We start from the raw sequence: 18,572 nt of genomic DNA, 5'->3' as shown, positions 1-18,572 counted from the left end.
ATCCCCCACATCGGCCCTCACCCCCCTCGCGGGGGCCCCACGGGCCTCAGGGCCCGGCCACACCGGCCCCGCCGCGCCTTGCCTCCCTCCGCCTCCCCCCCCCCCCACCAAGCACAGGGCTCCCCCCGCGCCCACCGGGCCCCCCTCACGGCACGGGGGATGCTCTGACCCCCCCGGACACGCCGCCGCTGCGGCCGCCGGCCCCGATCCGCGGGTCGCCACCCCCCCCGCGCCTCACCGTGGGGGGGGCCCTGCGGCCCCGGGACCCCCCCCGCCGCCCGTGGAAGGGGGGGGGGTCCTTCACACCCCCCCGGCGCCCGCCACGGCCCACGGGAGCCCCGACCCCCCACCCACGGGGGGTTGGCCCGGGCTCCCTCCGTTCCACGGGCTCGCAGGACACCAGTGGGTCCCTGCCCCCCACCGCCTTCCTCTTCTCCTCCCCGCCCCCCCCCCCCCCCCGCCACGCCGTGACACAGCACTTGGGCCCGCCGCCGCCCCCGCGCGAACACCCAAACATGGCGCTTTTCGCCCCAAACCGCCGCGCACAAAGCCCGCCCCCCCCACCTGCCCCTCAACGCCTTTCCTCGCCGCCCATTGGTCGCCGCGCCGCCGGGGTGGCGGGACAACGCCTTGACTGACAGCTCCCCCCACCACGTGACCTCCCTCCCCACTCCGGGGGGGGGAAGGCGAGGCCCCCCCCCCCTCCCCCCCGTCACTCACCTGAGCCGCCCCCACGCGGGGCCGCGACCCCCGGGCCCTCTTCATCCGTGCCCCCCGCCCTCCGCCATCGCCCGCCCCCAAAACCCCCCGTTTTGGGGGCAAAAAAAAAAAAAAAAAAGATTAAAAAAATACATCCCAGGGCAGAAAAAGGGAGCCACGCGCTACGTCACCCGCGCCCCGATTGGCTCCCCCGCCGTCACGTGGCGCCCCGGCGGCTCCCACGGCCCCATTCATCCCCCCCCCCCCGCCCAGCCCGCCCGGCGGGACCCGCGGGGCTCCGCGGGGTCCTAGTGCCGGCCCCGCGGGTGGTGGTGGAGGTGGGTGGTGGGGGGGGTGGGGTGTTACGGCGGCCGCGCATGCGCGCTGCGGGCCTGCTGCAGCGGTGCGGTGCGGGGGTGCGGGGGGGGGGCGCCCACGGGGGAGCGGGGCCGGGGTGTTGGGGTGGTCCACGGGGGTGCGGGGCAGCGCAGGGGTGCACCGCTCGAGGGTGTATCGGGTGTGGGGGGGGTCCGGTATGGTGGGAAGGGTGCGCGGTGGGAGTCACCCACTGGGGCGGGGGGGTGGTGGGGGTGTCGCGACAGCGCCCCGCACCCACTCGTGGGGTGCGCGATGTGGTGGGGAGTGAGGGGCTGGCAGGGGGTGAGAGGAGGGGTTGGGGTACGCCGCGATGAGGGTGCGGGGAGGTGCGGGGAGGGGGGGCACTGGGTGCTGCACTGGGGGCAGGACACTGGAATTGGGGGTGCACTGGGTGCAGGGCGTGCAGGAATAGGGGTGCACGGTGTTGCACTGGGTGCAGGCACAGGAATAGGGGTGCACTGGGTGCAGCACATGCAGCAGTGGGGCGCACTGGGCCCCAGGCATGCAGGAATAGGGGTGCATGGTGCTGCATTGGGTGCAGGGAATGCAGGAATTGGGGTGCGCAGGGCACGCAGGAATAGGGGTGTGCAGGGCATGCAGGAATAGGGGTGCACTGGGTACAGCACGTAGGCATGGGGTGCACTGGGTACATCGCATGCAGGAATGGGGGTACCCAGGGTGCAGCACATGCAGGTCTGGGGTGCACGGTGCTGCACTGGGTGCAGGGCACACAGGAATAGGGGTGCACAGTGTTGCACTGGGTGCAGGCACAGGAATAGGGGTGCACTGGGTGCAGCACACATGGCAATGGAGTGCACTGGGTGCAGCACATGCAGCAGTGGGGGGCACTGGGCCCCAGGCATGCAGGAATGGGGGTGCACGGTGCTGCACTGGGTGCAGGGAATGCAGGAATCGGGGTGCGCAGGGCACGCAGGAGTAGGGGTGCATGGTGCTGCACTGGGCGCAGGGCACGCAGGAATAGGGGTGCGCAGGGCACACAGGGCTGGGGTGCATGGTGCTGCATGGCATGCAGTGCATGCAGGAACAGGGGTGGACTGGGTGCTGCACACACGGCAATGGAGTGCACTGGGTGCAGCACATGCAGCAGTGGGGGGCACTGGGCCCCAGGCATGCAGGAATGGGGGTGCACGGTGCTGCACTGGGTGCAGGGAATGCAGGAATCGGGGTGCACAGGGCATGCAGGAATGGGGGTGCGTGGTGCTGCACTGGGTGCAGGGAATGCAGGAATCGGGGTGCACAGGGCATGCAGGAGTAGGGGTGCATGGTGCTGCACTGGGCGCAGGGCACGCAGGAATAGGGGTGCGCAGGGCACGCAGGAATAGGGGTGTGCAGGGCACGCAGGAATAGGGGTGCGCAGGGCACACAGGGCTGGGGTGCATGGTGCTGCATGGCATGCAGTGCATGCAGGAACAGGGGTGGACTGGGTGCTGCACACACGGCAATGGGGTGCACTGGGTGCAGCACATGCAGCAGTGGGGTGCACTGGGCCCCAAGCATGCAGGAATGGGGGTGCATGGTCCTCCACTGGGGACAGAGAATGAAGGAATCGGGGTGTGCAGGGCGTGCAGGAATAGGGGTGCACGGTGCTGCACTGGATGCAGGCACAGGAATAGGGGTGCACTGGGTAGGGGGTGCACTGTGTTCATCGCACACAGGAATCGCGTGCACTGGGCCCTGGGCATGCAGGCATGGGGGTGCACAGTGCTGCACTGGGTGCAGGGAATGCAGGAATTGGGGTGTGCAGGATGCAGGGCATGCAGGAATAGGGGTGCACTGGGTACAGCACGTAGACGTGGGGTGCACTGGGTACATCGCATGCAGGAATGGGGGTACACAGGGTGCAGCACATGCAGATTTGGGGTGCACGGTGCTGCACTGGGTGCAGGACACGCAGGAATAGGGGTGCACGGTGTTGCACTGGGTGCAGGCACAGGAATGGGGATGCACTGGGTGCAGGGAATGAAGGAATCGGGGTGCGCAGGGCATGCAGGAATAGGGGTGCACGGTGCTGCATTGGGTGCAGGCACAGGAATGGGGGTGCACTGGGTGCAGGGCGTGCAAGAATAAGGGTGTGCAGGGCATGCAGGAACAGGGGTGCACAGTGCTGCATGGGGTGCAGGGCATGCAGCAATAGGGGTGCACTGGGCGGAGGGTGTGCAAGAATAAGGGTGTGCAAGGCATGCAGGAACAGGGGTGCATGGTGCTGCGCTGAGTGCAGGCACAGGCATGGGAGTGGACTGGGTGCGTGACACGCAGGCATGGGGTGCGCTGGGTGCATTGCACACAGGAATGGGGGTACACAGGGTGCAGGGCGCACAGGGCTGGGGTGCGCGGTGCTACACTGGGTGCAGAGCACAGGAATAGGGGGCCACTGGGGGCAGGGCATGCGGGAACAGGGATGCACTGGGTGTAGCGCGCACAGCAATTGGGTGCACTGGATGCATTCCACACAGGAATGGGGGTGCACAGGGTGCATTGGCATGCAGGGACGGGGTACACAGCGTTGCGCAGGGCAGAGGGATAGGGGTGCACTGGGTGCAGGGCACACAGCCAAGGGTGCACGATGCTGCACAGGGGGCAGCGCATGCAGGCGTGGGCGTGCGCTGGGTGCGTAACACGTAAGAATGGGGCGCAGAGTGTTGCACTGGGTGTATGACATGCAGGCATGGGGGTGCAGTGGGTGCATGGCGCACAGGGATGGGGTGCACAGTGTTGCGCTGGGTGCAGCACGTGCAGGGATGGGGGTGCCCTGGGTGCAGCCCCTGCAGGGATGGGGTGCACAGCGTTGGACAGGGTGCAGTGCACAGAGGGATAGGGGTGCACTGGGTGCATTCCACACGGGAATGGGGATGCACTGGGTGCAGTGCACCCAGGGATAGGGGTGCACTGGGTGTATTCCAGAGAGGAATGAGGTGCACGGTGTAGCACTGGGTGCATTCGAGAGAGGAATAGGGTGCACTGGGTGCAGGACGTGCAGGGATGGGGGTGCCCTGGGCGCATCGCATGCAGTGGTGGGGTGAACAGCGTTGGACTGGGTGCAGTGCACAGAGGGATAGGGGTGTGCCGGGTGCAGGGCACACAGGGACGGGGTGCACAGTGCTGCACTGGGAGCATTCCACATGGGAATGGGGGTGCACTGGGTGCAGCGCACCCAGGGATAGGGGTGCACTGGGTGCATCACACACTGCAATGGGGTGCACTGGGTGCAGCGCGTGCAGAGATGGGGTGCACAGTGTAGCACTGGGTGCATTCCAGAGAGCAATGGGGTGCCCTGGGTGCAACCCCTGCAGTGATGGGGTGCACAGTGTTGGACTGGGTGCAGTGCACAGAGGGATAGGGGTGCACTGGGTGCAGGGCACATGGGGACGGGGTGCACGGTGCTGCACTGGGTGCATTCCACACAGGAATGGGGGTGCACTGGGTGCTGCACCAGGTGCAGTGTGCCCTGGAATGGGGGTGCACTGGGTGCGGTGCACGCAGGGCTGTGGTGCACGGTGCTGCACCGGGCGCAGGGCATGCACCAAAGGGGTGCTGGGTGCTGCAGCGCACGCAGCGGATGCAGGGCATGCACGGGATGCAGTAGAGGCACTGGCTGCAGCGTGTGCAGTGAGTGCAGTGCACGCAGCGGGGCGTTGCAGCGCGCGGGGTCCCGGCGGGTGCCACGTCCCCCATCACCCCCTGCAGCCATGGGAGAAGACAACCCGCCCCACGCCGGGGTGTCCCCTAATTAATAGAGGCCAGGTATTAATTACACCCACGCTAACGAACACAAGCCATTCCAACCACCACGCCGGGAGCCGGGGGAGGGGGGGGGGTCCCCAAGGTGGGGGGTCCCCATCCCCGTGGCATGGGTGGGTGTTGGGGGGTGGGGGGGAGCACCCTGCCCCATGCCTGGACGCCTGGGTCCGCTCTGTCACAGCAGCCGGGCACCGCGCGGGGACCTTCTCCCCAGCAACGGGTGACGGGAGGCCCGCGGGGCCCGGCCATTGGTGCCACGGCCGGGCCACGGCGCCGGTGGCCGCGGCACCCACGGGTGGCGGGTGGCGGAGGGATGGGTGCCGCGGGCGGCAGCGGGGTGCTGGTGGCCCAGCTGCTCTGGGTGGCCCTGGCCGCCGCTGTCACCGACGGTAGGAGGTCGCGGGGTGGTGGCACCCATGGGTGGGGGGGTGGGGGGGGTGGAAAGGGGGGGGGGGCTGTGCACTAGTGCAAAGGGGGTGAGTGTGAGCAGGTGGGGGGTGCATTAGTGCGAGTGTGGGGGTGAGCGCTAGTGCAAGGGGTGCGAGTGTGAGCGGGGGGGGGTGAGCGTGAGCGTGCAAAGGGGGTGAGTGTGAGCGGGGGGGTGAGTGTGAGCAGGGGCTGTGTGACAGTGCAAGACGTCGGGTGGGGGGCGCACGGGGGGCCGTGCACGAGAGCAAGCAGGGGGTGAGTGTGCGGGGGTGGGGAGGTGCATGCTAGTGCAAGGGGGGTGAGTGTGAGCTGGGGGTGAGTGTGAGCAGGAGGGTGCCCACCCTGCCCCCCTGCCTGCACCCCTGCCTGCACCCCTGCCTGCATCCCCTCCTGCACCCCATCCTGCCCACATCCCTGCCTGCACCCCTCCTGCCCTCACCCCCCCTGCACTCCTGCCTGCTCTTCTGCCTGCACCCCGTCCTGCCTGCACCCCTGCCCTCACCCCGTCCTGCCTACACCCCGTCCTGCATCCCCTCCTGCCCTCACCCCTGCCTACACCCCTGCCTGCATCCCCTCCTGCACCCCATCCTGCCCACATCCCTGCCTGCACCCCTCCTGCCTTCACCCCCCCTGCACCCCTGCCTGCTCTTCTGCCTGCACCCCGTCCTGCCTGTGCCCTTGCCCTCACCCCGTCCTGCCTACACCCCGTCCTGCATCCCCTCCTGCCCTCACCCCTGCCTACACACCTGCCTGCACCCCTCCTGCCCTCACCCCCTCCTGCTCCCCTGCCTAAACCCCTGCCTGCATCCCCTCCTGCACCCCGTCCCGCCTGTACCCTGCCTGCACCCCTCCTGCCCTCGCCCCCTCCTGTGCCCCATCCCGCACCCCTGCCCACACCCCTGCCTGCACCCCTGCCTACACCCCTGCCTACACCCCTCCTGCCCTCACCCCATCCTGCACCCCTGCCTCCTCTCCTGCCTGCACCCCACCCTGCCTGCACTCCTGCCTGCATCCCCTCCTGCATCCCCTCCTGCCCACACCCCTGCCTACACCCCTCCTGCCCTCTCCCCATCCTGCACCCCCTGCCCGCACCCCTGCCCGCACCCCTGCCTACACACCTGCCTACACCCCTGCCTACACCCCTCCTGCCTGCACCCTGTCCTGCCTGCACCCCTGCCTGCACCCCTCCTGCCCTCGCCCCCTGCCCGCACCCCTGCCCACACCCCTGCCTGCACCCCTGCCTGCACCCCTGCCTACACCCCTCCTGCCCTCACCCCATCCTGCACCCCTGCCTGCTCTCCTGCCTGCACCCCACCCTGCCTGCACCCCTGCCTGCATCCCCTCCTGCATCCCCTCCTGCCCACATCCCTGCCTGCACCCTGTCCTGCCTGCACCCTGTCCTGCCTGCACCCCTGCCTGCACCCCTCCCGCACCCCCTGCCTGCACCCCTGCCTGCACCCCTGCCTACACCCCTCCTGCCCTCACCCCATCCTGCACCCCTGCCTGCTCTCCTGCCTGCACCCCTGCCTGCACGCGTGCCTACACCCCTCCTGCCCTCACCCCATCCTGCACCCCTGCCTGCTCTCCTGCCTGCACCCCTGCCTGCACGCCTGCCTACACCCCTCCTGCCCTCACCCCATCCTGCACCCCTGCCTGCTCTCCTGCCTGCACCCTGTCCTACCTGCACCCCTGCCTGCACCCCTCCTGCCCTCGCCCCCTGCCCGCACCCCTGCCCGCACCCCTGCCTGCACCCCTCCTGCCTGCACCCTGTCCTACCTGCACCCCTGCCTGCACCCCTCCTGCCCTCGCCCCCTCCCGCACCCCCTCCCACTCCCCTGCCCGCACCCCTGCCCACACCCCTGCATGCACCCCTGCCTACACCCCTCCTGCCCTCAACCCCTCCTGCACCCCTGCCTGCTCTTCTGCCTGCACCCCATCCTGCCTGCACCCCTGCCTGCATCCCCTCCTGCATCCCCTCCTGCCCACACCCCTGCCTGCACCCCTGCCTGCACCCCTCCTGCCCTCGCCCCCTGCCTGCACCCCTGCCTGCATCCCCTCCTGCATCCCCTCCTGCCCACACCCCTGCCTACACCCCTCCTGCCTGCACCCTGTCCTGCCTGCACCCCTGCCTGCACCCCTCCTGCCCTCGCCCCCTGCCCGCACCCCTGCCCACACCCCTGCCTGCACCCCTGCCTGCACCCCTCCTGCCCTCACCCCCTCCCGCACCCCCTCCCGCACCCCTGCCTGCACCCCTGCCCACACCCCTGCCTGCTCCCCTGCCTCCCGCAGAGCCGGCGGTGCACAGCCTGGCCGAGGTGCTCTTCTGCCAGCCGGCCATGCCCTCGCTGGGGCTGGCGCTGGCCTTCGACACCGACCAGCTCTTCTGGTTCGACTTCCCCGGCTCCCGCTGGACCCCCCGCCTGCCCGACCTCCCCCCCTGGCCCCTCGCCCTGGAACCCCCCGCCCAGCTCCTGCGCGACGCCACGCTCTGCCAAGACCTGCGGCGCGGGCTGACCGAGCTGGCCAGCGGCAAGATACCCGAGTCCAAGGGTAGGTGACGTGGGCGACGTGACCCCCATGTGCCACCACCCGCCACGTGCCACCGTCGTCCCGCCGACGTGGTCCTCCACGACGTCCTTCTCAGTTGGATGGAGTTGATGGATGGACCGTTGGGTGGATGGTGGCATCCAGAGAGTTGTGGTCAACGGCTCCATGCCCAGATGGAGACCAGTGAGGCATGATAACCCTCAAGGGTCCATACTGGGACCAGTACTGGTCCATGCCTTCATCAAGGACACGTGCCACCATCGTCCCGTCAGCATGGTCCTCCACAATGTCCACAACATCCTCTCTCAGTTGGATGGAGTTGATGGAAGGACCATTGGGTGGATGAGGAACCGGGTGGATGGTGGCATCCAGAGAGTGGTGGTCAATGATTCAATGTCTGGATGGAGACCAGTGAGGGGTGGTGGCCCTCTGGGGTCCGTACTGGGACCAGTACTGGTCCATATCTTCATCAAGGACATGTGCCACCATCATCCCTTTGACATGGTCCTCCACAATGTCCTTCTCTCTCCGTTGGATGGAATTGATGGAAGGACCACTGGGTGGATGGTGGCATCCAGAGAGTCATGGTCAACGGCTCCATGTCCAGCTGGAGACCAGTGAGGAGTGGTGGCCCTCAGGGGTCCATACTGGGACCGATACTGTTCCATACCTTCATCAACCACAGAGATTGGTGGGATCTAGGCCAACCATGAGCAACCTGGTCTGGGTGAAGATGTCCCTGCTCATGGACTAGGTGACCTTTGAAGGTCCCTTCCCGCCCTAATGATCCTTTGATTGATTCCATCCCGCCTCGTCCCTTCTCGCCCGCCGCAGGCATCCCGGTGGCCGACGTCTTCCCGCTGCAACCCCCGGCCTTGGGTCAACCCAACACCTTGGTGTGCATGGTGGCGAACATCTTCCCGCCGGCGGTGGAGATCAGTTGGCAGCTGGACGGGGTCCCCGTCACCCAAGGGGTCATCCACACCCACTACACCCCCACGGCCGACCTGGCCTTCGTCCGCTTCTCCTACCTCCCGGTGACGCTCGCCGCCGATGACATCTACACCTGCCTCGTCACCCGCGAAGCGGACAACATCTCCGTCGTCGCCTACTGGGGTGAGCGCGGGGATGGGGACACCGGGGGGGGGACACTGGGGGTGGGGGGGGGGGCTGGTGGTGACCCCCCCCCAAACCTTTCTTGGTGTCCCCCCCCCCCACCCTGTAGTGCCCCAAAAGGTTGTCCCCTCCGAGGTGCTGGAGACGGCGCTGTGCGGCGCCGCCATGGCGCTGGGCATCCTGCTGGCGCTGCTGGGCATCGCCATGATCCTGTTGGCACGACGCGGCACCCACGGTACGGCCCGGACCACCCCCCCTCTCCCCGGGGTCACCCCGGTGGGTGGGGTGGGGTGGGGGTGGGTGGGGGGGTGTGGTGAGGAGGGGACTGTCACCAAACCCGCTCTTGTGCGTGTGTGTCCCCCTCCCAGGTTGAGCACGGGGCGGTGCAGAGGATGGCGCAGCTCGGTGCAGGAGTGAAGATGGCGGCGGCGGGGGGCAGGGGATTAAACCTCTCGGCGGTGGTTGCGCCCCTGTGTCATCGTCTGTCTCATCGTGTCCCCCCTCCCCCCCCAACATGGCAGGGCGGGAGGTGGCCCGGTGGTGGCTTCTCTGCTGTCACATATTGGGGTTGGGCTGGCTCGCAGCCCCCAAAAGAGCCGTGCCCATGGTCGTGCCTCAGTTTCCCCACTGGAAAAGGTGGGATATGGCCACGGTGGTGGCTTCTCTGCTGCCTAATATTGGGGTTGGGCTGGATCACAGCCCCCAAAGAGCCGTGCCCAGGGTCGTGCCTCAGTTTCCCCACTGGGAAAAAATGGGATATGGCTATGGTGGTGGCTTCTCCGCTGTCACATATTGGGGTTGGGCTGGCTCGCAGCTCCCAAAGAGCCGTGCTCAGGGTCGTGCCTCAGTTTCCCTGCTGGGAAAGATGGGATATGGCCACGGTGGTGGCTTCTCCGCTGTCTGATACCGGGGTTGGGCTGGCTCGCAGCCCCCAAAAGAGCCATGCCCAGGGTCGTGCCTCAGTTTCCCCACTGGAAAAGGTGGGATATGGCCATGGTGGTGGCTTCTCTGCTGCCTAATATTGGGGTTCAGCAGGATCGCAGCCCCCAAAGAGCCGTGCCCAGGGTCGTGCCTCAGTTTCCCCACTTCGAAAAGGTGGAAAGGAGGGAGGTGGCTGCAGCAGTGGCTTCTCTGTTGTCTGATATTGGGGTTGGGCTGGCTCGCAGCCCCCAAAGAGCTGACCCCAGGGTCGTGCCTCAGTTTCCCCACTGGGAAAAGGTGGGATATGGCCACGGTGGTGGCTTCTCCGCTGCCTAATATTGGGGTTCAGCAGGATCGCAGCCCCCCCCAGAGAGCCGTGCCCAGGGTCGTGCCTCAGTTTCCCCACTGGGCCAGGGCGCTGCCAAGCCCAGCCCTGGGGCACAGTTCACTTGGCTTCGCCCCTCGCCGGTGACGCAGGGCGCCGGGGCCAAACCCCTTGGGCCGAGCCCCGAGGAGGAGGAGGAGGAGGAGGAGGAGGTGGAGGAGGTGAAGGAGGAGGAGTGAGCCAGCTGGCAGCGGGGATGAAGGCAGGGCGACGCAGGCCGAAGGGACACCCGCCATGAGGCTGCTGGGGGTGCTGGGGCTGGCGCTGAGCTGCCGGGGGGCAGGTAGGATGTGTGGGGTGGGGGGACACGGGGACAACAGGATTAGGGCCACCGGGGCCACCCCGATGATCCCCTTCGTAGGCGCCTTCGTGATGCACGTGGCCAGCTCCTGCCCGCTGGCGGCCAACGGCTCGGCCCTGGCCTTCGACTTCACCATCTTCTTCAACAAGAACCCGCTGGTTTGTTACAAGCCCAACGCCCGGCTCTTCCTCCCCTGCGACTCGGGGCTGCTGTACCTGCAGGCCATCCTGGTGGCCGCCATCCTCAACAGCAACAGCACCTGGGCGGCACGCGCCGAGGCCCGGCGGGAAGTGTGTCACCAACTGGCCCCTCACTTCTGGGCCTCCACGGGGCTGCGGCGGAGTGAGGGTCCCGCGGGGCCGGGCGCGGGGCGGTGGGGTGGGGGGCGCAGGGGGTTGTCGCACGGGGACCTTGCACGGGGCGTTGGGTGGGGGACGCGTGGGGACGTTGCACGGGGACGTTGTACGAGGACATTGCACGAGGCGTTGGGTGGGGAATGCAGGGGGGGTGTTGCATGGGGTTGTTGCACGGGGACGTTGCACGAGGACGTTGCACGGGGACTTGGATGGGGAATGCACGGGGACATTGTACGGGGACATTGTACGGGGACATTGTACAAGGACAGTGCATGGGGACGTTGCACGGGGACTTGGATGGGGAATGCACGGGGACATTGTACGGGGACGTTGTACGGGGACTTTGCACGAGGACGTTGCATGAGGCCTTGGGTGGGGAATGCAGGGGGTTGTTGCACGGGGTTGTTGCAGGGGAACGTTGCACGAGGACGTTGCATGGGGACTTGGGTGGGGAACGCGTGGGGTTGTTGCACGGGGACGTTGTACAAGGACAGTGCATGGGGACGTTGCACGGGGACTTGGATGGGGAATGCACGGGGACATTGTACGGGGACATTGTACGGGGACTTTGCACGAGGACGTTGCACGAGGCCTTGGGTGGGGAATGCAGGGGGTTGTTGCATGGGGTTGTTGCACGGGGACGTTGCATGAGGACGTTGCATGGGGACTTGGGTGGGGAATGCATGGGGTTGTTGCACGGGGACGTTGCACGGGGACGTTGTACGAGGACATTGCACGAGGCGTTGGGTGGGGAATGCAGGGGGGGTTGTTGCACGGGGTTGTTGCACGGGGACGTTGCACGGGGATGTTGCACAGGGATATGGGTGGGGAACGCATGGGGTTGTTGCACGGGGACGTTGCACGAGGATGTTGCACAGGGATATGGGTGGGGAACGCATGGGGTTGTTGCACGGGGACGTTGCACGGGGATATTGCACGAGGACGTTGCACAGGGACTTGGGTGGGGAACGCGTGGGGTTGTTGCACGGGGACGTTGCACAGGGATGTTGTACGAGGACGTTGCACGGGGACTTGGGTCGCGAACGCATGGGGTTGTTGCACGGGGATGTTGCACGAGGACGTTGCACAGGGACTTGGGTGGGGAACGCGTGGGGTTGTTGCACGGGGATGTTGTACAAGGCCAGTGCACGAGGACGTTGGGTGGGGAATGCTCGGGGACGTTGCACGAGGATATTTCATGGGGCCATTAAATGGGGACATTGGACCGGGACACCGGGGACATTGGATGGGGGCTTTGCACGGGGGTCTCGCACGGGGACGTTGCACGAGGACCCCCCACGAGGCCATTGTGGGGTGAGGAAGGGACCGTTCCCAGCGCCTCCCGTCCCCTCTCTGCCCCAGCGCCGCCCCAAATCCGGATCGTCCCCGTCCCCGTCCCCAACGCCGCCGCCGCCGTCCACCTCACCTGCCACGTCTGGGGCTTCTACCCTCCCGAGGTGACCGTCCTCTGGCTGCGCAACGGGGACGCGGTGGCCTCCGAGGACACCCCCAAGCTGCTGCCCAACGGCGACTGGACCTACCAGACCCAGGCGACCCTGCGCGTCACCCCCGAATCTGGGGACACCTTCACCTGCTCGGTGCAACACGTCAGCCTGGAGCAACCCCTGCGGGAGCACTGGGGTGAGCGCGGGTGACGGGGACGTGGCACCCGGACACTTGGGTGCCCCCCCCCAATGGCTCAGCATGGCCCTTTTGTCTTCACCCCCACACACACCCCCCCCATACCCTGCCTCCAGGTCCCGGCTTGTCCCCGGGGTTGACGGCGAAGGTGGCGGCGGCGGCGGTGACAATGACGCTGGGGCTGGTGGTCTTTGCCGCTGGCACCTTCATCTACTGCCGTCAGGCGCCGGGTGAGGGACACGTGTGGGGACACCCGGTGGGGGGGGAAACGCGCTGGGGGACACGGCACCCACTGGAGTTAAGGGCCGGGGCGGGGCTTAAGTTGTCTTCTTGTGTCTGCCAGGTCCTGGTGCTGGAGCTGGTCCCAGTTCTGGTCCTGGTCCTGGTGCTGGTCCTCGTCTTGGTCCCAGTCCTGGTCCTGGTACTGGTTCTTGTCCCGGTCCTGGTCCCAGATCTGGTCCTGGTCCTGGTCCTGGTCCTGGTTCTGGTCCTAGTTCTGGTCCTGGTCCTAGTCTTGGTCCCAGTCCTGGTCCTGGTCCTGGCCTTTGTCCTGGTCCTTTATCTCATCCCAGTCCCGGTTCTGGTCCCAGTTCTGGTCCCGGTTCCGGTCCTGGTCCTGGATCTTGTCCCAGTCCTGGCACTGGTCCTAGTCCTGGTCCCAGTCCTGGTTCTGGTCCTGGTCTTGGATCTGGTCCAGGTTCTGGTTCTGGTCCCAGTTGCCGCCCTGGTCCCTCCGTGGCCACGAGCGACTACCAAGTGACCAGACTCTGAGCGCCCCCCCCCTCCCCAAATAAAGACCCCCCCCCCGCTCCGTGGCTTGATCCGCCGTCACCTTTGTGAGCCGGGGGGGTGGGCAGAGCCCCCCAGTGCTCCCAGTTTGGGAGGCAGAAGTGTTACTGGGAGGGGGGGAGGGGTTAGCGCCACGGGCGGAAGCGGTGTTGGGGTGGGGGGGGGACGACATGGACCTTTGGGTCCCCAGCCCAGTTTGGGGGGGTTGGGGGGGGGGGAGGTGTGTGTGTGGGGTGGGGGGGTGGGGGTGTGTGTGTGTCCCATTGGGATCGAGCGGGGACAAAGCCGGGTGACACCCGGCCGCCGCGCTATGTCCGGGTGGTGGCCGCCGCTCGGGTGGCCTTTGCCGGCAACTGGTGACGCCCGCTGGGTGCTGGCCCGTATTGGGTGCCCCATGGCCCGCCCCCCCCCACTCTGTGGCATGGGGGGTGTGGGGGGGGGCCAGGCCGTGGGGTGCAGGCGGGTGGCCGGGGTGGGGGGGGACACGCACAGAGAGCGGCTGGACGCCCCCGAAGCCACCCCGCCATGCTGGTGCTGCTGGCCCTGGCCCTGGGGGCCCGGGGGGCAGGTGGGGGTCGCGGAAGGGGACGGCGGGACGGGGATGAGGGGTGGACAAGGTGGGGGGGTGGGGATTGGGTGGGGGGGGGAATTCGCTCAGCGGGACCTTGGGGATGGTTTGGGGGGGCTCGGTCCATGGGGCCCCGGGGATGGTTTGGGGGGGGGGGGGCTTCACCCTATGGGACCTTGGGGAGAGTTTTGGGGGGCTCTGCCCCATGGAACCCCAGGGATGGGGGGGTGAGGGCGGGGGGGGGCTCAGTCCTGCAGGACCTTGGAGACAGTTTGGGGGGGCTCTGCCCCATGGAACCCCAGGGATGGAGGGATGGGGGCGGGCTTCACCCTATGGGACCTTGGGGACAGTCTCGGGGGGCTCTGCCCCATGGAACCCCAGGGATGGAGGGATGGGGAGGGGGGCTTCACCCTATGGGACCTTGGGGACAGTTTGGGGGGGCTCTACCCCATGGAACCCCAGGGATGGGGGGATGGGGGGGGGGGGCTCAGTCCTGCAGGACCTTGGGGACAGTTTGGGGGGGCTCTGCCCCATGGAACCCCAGGGATGAAGGGATGGGGGGGGCGCTTCACCCTATGGGACCTTGGGGACAGTTTGAGGGGGCTCAGCCCTGTGGGACCCCAGGGACAGTCTGGGGGGGGCCCTGCCCCATGGGACCCCAGGGACGGTTTGGGGGGTGGGGGCTCAGCCCTGTGGGACTTTGGGGACAGTCTGGGGGGGGGCTCTGCCCCATGGAACCCCAGGGATGGTTTGGGGGGGGGGGGTGTCAGCCCTGTGGGATCTTGGGGACAATCTGGGGGGAGGGGGCTCAGCCCGTGGGACCCCAGGGATGGTTTGGGGGGGGGCTCAGCCCTGTGGGATTTTGGGGACAGTCTGGGGGGGGCTCAGCCCTGTGGGACCTTGGGGACAGTTTGGGGGGGCTCTGACCCACGGGACCCCAGGGATGGTTTGGGGGGGGCTTAGCCCTGTGGGACCTTGGGGACAGTCTGGGGGGGCTCTGACCCACGGGACCCCAGGGACAGTCTCGGGGGGAGGGGGCTCTGTCCCATGGGACCCCAGGGATTGTTTGGGGGGGCTCAGCCCTGTGGCACCTTGGGGACAGTTTGGGGGGGCTCAGCCCATGGGACCCCAGGGATGGTTTGGGGGGGGCTCAGCCCTGTGGGACCTTGGGGACAGTCTGGGGGGGCTCTGACCCATGGGACCCCAGGGACAGTCTCAGGCTCTGTCCCATGGGACCCCAGGGATGGTTTGGGGAGCCTCAGTCCCGCAGGACTCTGGGGATGGATGGAGGGATGGGGATGGATGGAGGGATGGAGATGAGTGGAGATGGACAGGGATGGATGGAGGTGCATAGGGATGGATGGAGGGATGGGGATGGATGGGGATGGATGAAGATGGATGGGGATGGATAGGGATGGAGATGGGTGGAGGGATGGGGACGGATGGAGATGGATGGGGATGGATGGGGATGGAGGGATGGGGATGGATGGAGGGATAGGGAGGGATGGGGATGAATGGAGGGATGGGGATGGATAGAGATGGATGGAGGGATGGAGATGAGTGGAGATGGATAGGGATGGATGGAGGTGCATAGGGATGGATGGAGGGATGGAGGTGGACGGAGGGATGGAGGTGGATGGAGGTGGATGGATGAAGATGGATGGGGATGGATAGGGATGGAGATGGATGGGGATAGGGGGATGGATGGGGATGGGGGATGGAGATGGATGGAGGGATGGAGGTGCATAGGGATGGATGGAGGGATGGAGATGGATGGGGATGGATGAAAATGGATGGGGATGGATAGGGATGGATGGGGGTGGATAGGGATGGAGATGGGTGGAGGGATGGGGGTGGATGGAGGGATGGGGATGGATAGGGATTGATGGAGGGATGGAGAGAGATGGAGATGGGTGGAGGGATGGGGACAGATAGGGATGGAGATGGACGGAGGGATGGGGATGGATGGCGAGGGATGGGGGTGGCTGGAGGGACGAACAGAGGCAGCCCAGGAGATGCCACCTACCCCCGCGTCCCCCTCGTAGGCGCCTTCGTGATGCACGTGGCCAGCTCCTGCCCGCTGGCGGCCAACGGCTCCGTGCTGGATTTCGACTTCAGCATCGTCTTCAACAAGAACCCGCTGGTTTGCTACGACCCCAATCACCGGCTCTTCGTCCCCTGTGACTGGGGGCTGCTCCACCAGGTGGCCACCAGGTTCGCCACCGTCCTCAACAACGGCAGCGCCTGGGTGGAGCGCGTCGAGGCCCGGCGTCAGGCTTGCCACCAGCTGGTCCCCCAGTTCTGGGCCTCCACGGGGCTGCGGCAGAGTGAGCCCTGCGGCGCACGGGGGCTTTGCTCGGGGACGTGGGGCAGGGTGTTCTGTTGGGGGGGGTTGCAGAGCATGTTGCATGGGGCGGGGCGGGGGGGTTGCGTGGGGCTGTTGCATGGGGACATTGCATGGGAATGTTGCACGGGGACATGTCATGGGGACGTTGCATGGGAATGCTGCTTGGGGACATTGTATGGGGACGTTCCCTGGGGACGTTGCTTGGGGACGTTGTATGAAGGTGTTCCATGGGGACATTGCATGGGGATGTTGCTTGGGGACGTTGCTTGAGGACATTGCACGGGGACATTGCATGGGGACGTTGCATGGGAACATTGCATGGGGACGTTCCATGGTCATGTTGCTTGGGGACGTTGCATGCGGGTGTTGTTTGGGGACGTTGCATGGGGACATTGTATGAAAGCGTTCCATGGGGACATTGCATGGGGATGTAGCTTGGGGACGTTGTGTGGGGACATTGCTTGAGGACGTTGCACAGGGATGTTGCATGGGAACATTCCATGAGGTCGTTGCATGGGGATGTTGCACGGGAACGTTGCATGGGGATGTTGTTTGAGGACGTTCCATGGGGACGTTGCTTGAGGACTTTGCATGGGGACGTTGCATGGGGACATTGCATGGGGACGTTGCACGGGGATGTTGCATGAGGACGTTGCATGGGGACGTTGCCTGGGGATGTTGCCTGGGGATGTTGCACAGGGACGTTGCACGGGAACGTTGCATGAGGATGTTCCATTGAGACGTTGCATGGGAACGTTCCGTGGGGACCTTGCATGGGAATGTTGCATGGGGACGTTGCATGGGGACGTTCCGTGGGGACGTTCCATGGGGATGTTGCCTGGGGACGTTGCATGAGGATGTTCCATTGAGACGTTGCACGGGAACGTTCCATGGGGACCTTGCATGAGGATGTTGCTTGAGGACTTTGCTTGGGGACGTTGCATGGGGATGTTGCCTGGGGACGTTGCACGGGGACGTTGTATGAGGACGTTCCATTGAGATGTTGCACGGGAACGTTACGTGGGGACGTTGCATGGGGACATTGCTTGGGAACATTGCTTGGGGACATTGCACGGGGACATTGCACGATAATGTTCCATGGGGACGTTGCACAGCCACATTGCACCAAGCAGTGCCCAGAGCGTGTCGCCTGGGGACGTCGCTTGGGGACATCACCCAGGGTGGGGAGGGGGACTCACCCCCACCCTGATTGTCCCCCCAGCACCACCCCAAGCCCTCATCGTCTCCTCCAAGACGAGAAACGCCCGGGCACCTGTCCTCCTCACCTGCTACGTCTGGGGCTTCTACCCCTCCGAGGTGACCGTCATCTGGCTGCACAACGGGGACATCGTGGGTCCTGGTGACCACCCCCCCATCTCCGCCATCCCCAACGGTGACTGGACCTACCAGACGCAGGTGACCTTGATGGTGGCCCCGGTGGCCGGGGACACCTTCACCTGCTCGGTGCAACACGCCAGCCTGGGCCAGCCCCTCCTGGAGGACTGGAGTGAGTTGGGTGGTGGGGACCCGGGGACCCGGCCACCGGGGTCCTTGTCATTGTCATTGCTCACCCCCCACCCCCCACCCCCCCTGCCGTGTCCCCGCAGGTCCTGGCTTGTCCCCGGGGTTGACGTTGAAGGTGGCGGCGGCCACCGTGATGATGGCGTTGGGGCTCGGCTTCTTCATCGCCGGCGTCTACCAGTACCGGGCCAGGCCACCAGCGCCGGGTGAGCACTGGGCGGCGGGACAGGGACAGGGACAATGGCCTGGGGGGGGGGGATGGGACGACGGGAGAGGGACAGTGGCTTGGGGTGACATGGACCCTCCTCACCCCTCTCCTCCCTCTCGCAGGTTACACTCCCCTCCCCGGAGACAACTACCCCGCAGGTAATGTCACATCCAGCCTGTCCCCGTCCCCTGTCCCCAAGGGGTGGCGTCACCCCTTCTGCCACCCCGTGTGTGTGCGCGCGTGTGTGTGTCCCCCCAGGCAGCATCTGAGGACCCCCAGGACGGTGACGTCCCGGCCCCGACGGCTCCTCCGCGTCCCCGTCACCCCGGGGGTGACGGCGCGGTGCTCGCAATAAAGAAGCTCCAGGGTGGCCTGGCGGTGACACGGGGGTGGTTTGGCAGCGGGTCCCCGCCGTGTCCCCAGCCAGGGGAGGGGCCGCAGGGTGGAGGTGGCACCAGCAGGACCCGGCACGAGGGACATCGTGTGCCGGGCACGGGGGCTGTGGGGGGGCATGTCATCCGTGATGCCAGGCACGAGGGACACAGGGCACAAGGGACCCCGGGCACAAGGGACCCTGGGCACAGGCAGTGACACCAAGCACCAGGGA

General features: G+C 66.7%; 3 protein-coding genes across 3 annotated transcripts; all 3 read left to right on the top strand.

The window, feature by feature from the left end:
• Nucleotides 1–4,995: 4,995 nt before the first annotated feature.
• LOC134507839 (class II histocompatibility antigen, M alpha chain) lies at nucleotides 4,996–9,389 on the top strand. Its single transcript, XM_063318771.1, has 5 exons — nucleotides 4,996–5,225; nucleotides 7,555–7,815; nucleotides 8,647–8,928; nucleotides 9,038–9,163; nucleotides 9,297–9,389. The coding sequence occupies exons 1-5, from the start codon at nucleotides 5,150–5,152 to the stop codon at nucleotides 9,299–9,301; spliced, it is 750 nt and encodes a 249-aa protein (XP_063174841.1). The 5' UTR covers nucleotides 4,996–5,149; the 3' UTR covers nucleotides 9,302–9,389.
• A 987-nt stretch (nucleotides 9,390–10,376) lies between these two features.
• LOC134507828 (HLA class II histocompatibility antigen, DM beta chain-like) lies at nucleotides 10,377–13,303 on the top strand. The gene is made up of 5 exons (XM_063318747.1): nucleotides 10,377–10,517; nucleotides 10,596–10,877; nucleotides 12,254–12,532; nucleotides 12,649–12,762; nucleotides 12,876–13,303. The coding sequence occupies exons 1-5, from the start codon at nucleotides 10,469–10,471 to the stop codon at nucleotides 13,301–13,303; spliced, it is 1,152 nt and encodes a 383-aa protein (XP_063174817.1). The 5' UTR covers nucleotides 10,377–10,468.
• Nucleotides 13,304–13,595: 292 nt separating this feature from the next.
• LOC134507854 (HLA class II histocompatibility antigen, DM beta chain) lies at nucleotides 13,596–18,335 on the top strand. Its single transcript, XM_063318811.1, has 6 exons — nucleotides 13,596–13,889; nucleotides 15,935–16,216; nucleotides 17,459–17,743; nucleotides 17,844–17,963; nucleotides 18,088–18,123; nucleotides 18,224–18,335. Exons 1-6 carry the CDS (start codon nucleotides 13,847–13,849, stop codon nucleotides 18,232–18,234), a joined length of 777 nt encoding a protein of 258 aa, XP_063174881.1. The 5' UTR covers nucleotides 13,596–13,846; the 3' UTR covers nucleotides 18,235–18,335.
• Nucleotides 18,336–18,572: the final 237 nt, after the last annotated feature.

Source organism: Chroicocephalus ridibundus, chromosome 28, assembly GCF_963924245.1.
Source record: "Chroicocephalus ridibundus chromosome 28, bChrRid1.1, whole genome shotgun sequence".
Classification (NCBI taxonomy): Eukaryota; Metazoa; Chordata; class Aves; order Charadriiformes; family Laridae; genus Chroicocephalus; species Chroicocephalus ridibundus.
Note: the sequence above shows the minus strand (reverse complement) of the source record. Positions and strands in the feature narration are given on the sequence as shown.

Coding starts and splice junctions, on each gene's coding strand:
- LOC134507854 (XM_063318811.1), top strand. CDS start 13,847: ATGCTGGTGCTGCTGGCCCTGGCCCTGGGGGCCCGGGGGGCAG. Junction 17,744..17,843: donor GCCCCTCCTGGAGGACTGGA/GTGAGTTGGGTG, acceptor GTGTCCCCGCAG/GTCCTGGCTTGTCCCCGGGG. Junction 17,964..18,087: donor GGCCAGGCCACCAGCGCCGG/GTGAGCACTGGG, acceptor TCCCTCTCGCAG/GTTACACTCCCCTCCCCGGA.
- LOC134507839 (XM_063318771.1), top strand. CDS start 5,150: ATGGGTGCCGCGGGCGGCAGCGGGGTGCTGGTGGCCCAGCTGCTCTGG. Junction 7,816..8,646: donor CAAGATACCCGAGTCCAAGG/GTAGGTGACGTG, acceptor CGCCCGCCGCAG/GCATCCCGGTGGCCGACGTC. Junction 8,929..9,037: donor CTCCGTCGTCGCCTACTGGG/GTGAGCGCGGGG, acceptor CCCACCCTGTAG/TGCCCCAAAAGGTTGTCCCC.
- LOC134507828 (XM_063318747.1), top strand. CDS start 10,469: ATGAGGCTGCTGGGGGTGCTGGGGCTGGCGCTGAGCTGCCGGGGGGCA. Junction 10,518..10,595: donor GCTGAGCTGCCGGGGGGCAG/GTAGGATGTGTG, acceptor TCCCCTTCGTAG/GCGCCTTCGTGATGCACGTG. Junction 12,533..12,648: donor ACCCCTGCGGGAGCACTGGG/GTGAGCGCGGGT, acceptor CCCTGCCTCCAG/GTCCCGGCTTGTCCCCGGGG.